The sequence below is a fragment of the Eimeria tenella genome, genomic scaffold (assembly GCF_000499545.2).
Source record: "Eimeria tenella Houghton genomic scaffold, Eth_scaff4618, whole genome shotgun sequence".
NCBI lineage: Eukaryota > Apicomplexa > Conoidasida > Eucoccidiorida > Eimeriidae > Eimeria > Eimeria tenella.
In genome coordinates, this window is record NW_013545552.1 from 1 (window position 1) to 1,766 (window position 1,766).

The 1,766-nt window shown below is 57.9% G+C and overlaps 1 protein-coding gene across 1 annotated transcript; it reads left to right on the forward strand.

The window, feature by feature from the left end:
* Nucleotides 1–622: 622 nt before the first annotated feature.
* On the forward strand, nt 623–1,627 carry ETH_00040265 (uncharacterized protein; the record flags this gene model as incomplete). The annotated part of the gene is made up of 4 exons (XM_013380227.1): nt 623–712; nt 873–1,065; nt 1,349–1,536; nt 1,625–1,627. 4 exons carry the CDS (start codon nt 623–625, stop codon nt 1,625–1,627), a joined length of 474 nt encoding a protein of 157 aa, XP_013235681.1.
* Between the last annotated feature and the right edge of the window lie 139 nt (nt 1,628–1,766).

Here is a 1,766-nt window from a genome sequence, read left to right on the forward strand (position 1 = left end):
GGGCGGCAGCAGCAGCAGCAACAGTAGCAGCACCGCCTTGGTTACCTACGCATACATACCAGCAGCCCGATCAGCAGCAGCGCCAGTTAGAACAGAAGCAGCAAATGGCATCGAAGACAAAAACATATATTTAAGTACTACATTTAAGCAAAAACAGCAGAGGAAGGCGCTGCAGCAGCAATCATACTATTCGCTGGCGTTCCCAGCACCAGCAGCACGTGCTGGCTACAGCAGCAGCAGCAGCAGCTGCTGCTGCTGCAGTTGCTGCTGGGGGCCCACGATTGTGGGGCCGCAGAAGGCCCGAAGAAAAAGGAAATAACTTTTGTCTTTGAATTTATTTGCCTTTATTTGTGTTCATTGGCGTAGAAGGCTGCAATTACTGCTGCTGCTGCTGCTGCTCCCGCCAGCGTCTGCACCAAACCCACGTCTCGATCCTTGCGCCGAAGCAAGCGACTTCAGTGACCACAAGCAGCAGCAGCAGCGGCAGCAGCAGCGGCAGCAGCAGCGACGCGAGTAACAGCAGCAGCAGCAGTAGCGGCGCTGCTTACGGGACACACGCCGCCCTCACGAGCGTCCAAACCCTACACCAAACCCTAAACCCTAAACCCTAAACCCTCGGAAAATGGCAACTGGAAAGAAGCAGACAGAAAGCGAAATGCTGGCCGAAAAGCTGCTGCAGGGCTGGACTATGCTGAGCGAAAATTGCCCCTACGTGAGAAGCAAACCCCAGTCTGTAAACCCCAGCCTTCCCATTTCAAGGGTTTAGGGTTTAGGGTTTGGGGTTTGGTCTGGGATTTGGCAATGAGGTGAAGCCCAAACCCTAAGGGAGAGTATTTGGCGCTGCAGGTGTGCGGTTTGGGGTGTATGTTCAGTGCAGCAGAGTCCCCCTGATGCGGCAGAGGCAAGGAAAGGACTGGTGCGTCGCCTGCAGCAGATTCGCCCCCACGAACCCGGCGCAGCAGCAGCAGCAGCAGCAGCAGCAACAGCAGAAGCAGCAGGATGAGGAGGAAGACGAGACGAGCGACAGCGGCAGCGAGAAGTCCGAGCGACTGGCATCGGCAACGGGTATTGCCCACTGCTTCAAAACCTGCTGCTGTTGCTGCTGCTGCCGCTGCTGCTGCTGCTTAATGTGCTATGCATCTCCATTTGCTGCAGTAGCAGCTGCTGCGTGGAGCGCTGCTGCTGTGATGGTCTGTGCAGAAAGCTGCTGTGCTGCTTCGGTTTGCTGTGCATTTCCGTGCTGGATGCTGCAGCCGAGCTGTGGCTTCAGTGCAGCTGCAGCAATTGCTGCTGCTGCTGCAGCTGCTGCAGCTGCTGCTGCTGCTGGTGGCGTGCGGTGTTTGTACAGGGGAACCCTTCGAGCTGCGTGGCTCCTTCCGATTGCAGGCGACACCAGAAGAGCGTCTTGCTGCTTGCAGCGCAGCACTGAAGAGGGAGGGCGAAGCAGCAGCAGAGGCGCTGAAGCAGCAGCACCAGCAGCAGCAGCAGCAGCAAGAGTGTAGCCCAGCCTCCACAACAGCAGAGAGCGTCTCCACGGTGAGACTTCGGGGAGGCTGTGTTGGTCCGGGGATTACGGTCTAGGGTTTACGGTCTAGGGTTTAGGGTTTAGGGTTTAGGGCTGCAGTGAGCGTTTGCTGCTGCAGCCTTCTGAAGAGCTTCTGCGCTGGGGCAACGAAGTCTTGGGCAGCCGACGCCAGCAGCAGCCACAGCAGCAGCAGCAGCTGCAGCAGCAGCAGCAGCAGCAGCCGCAACGGCAGCAGCAGCAG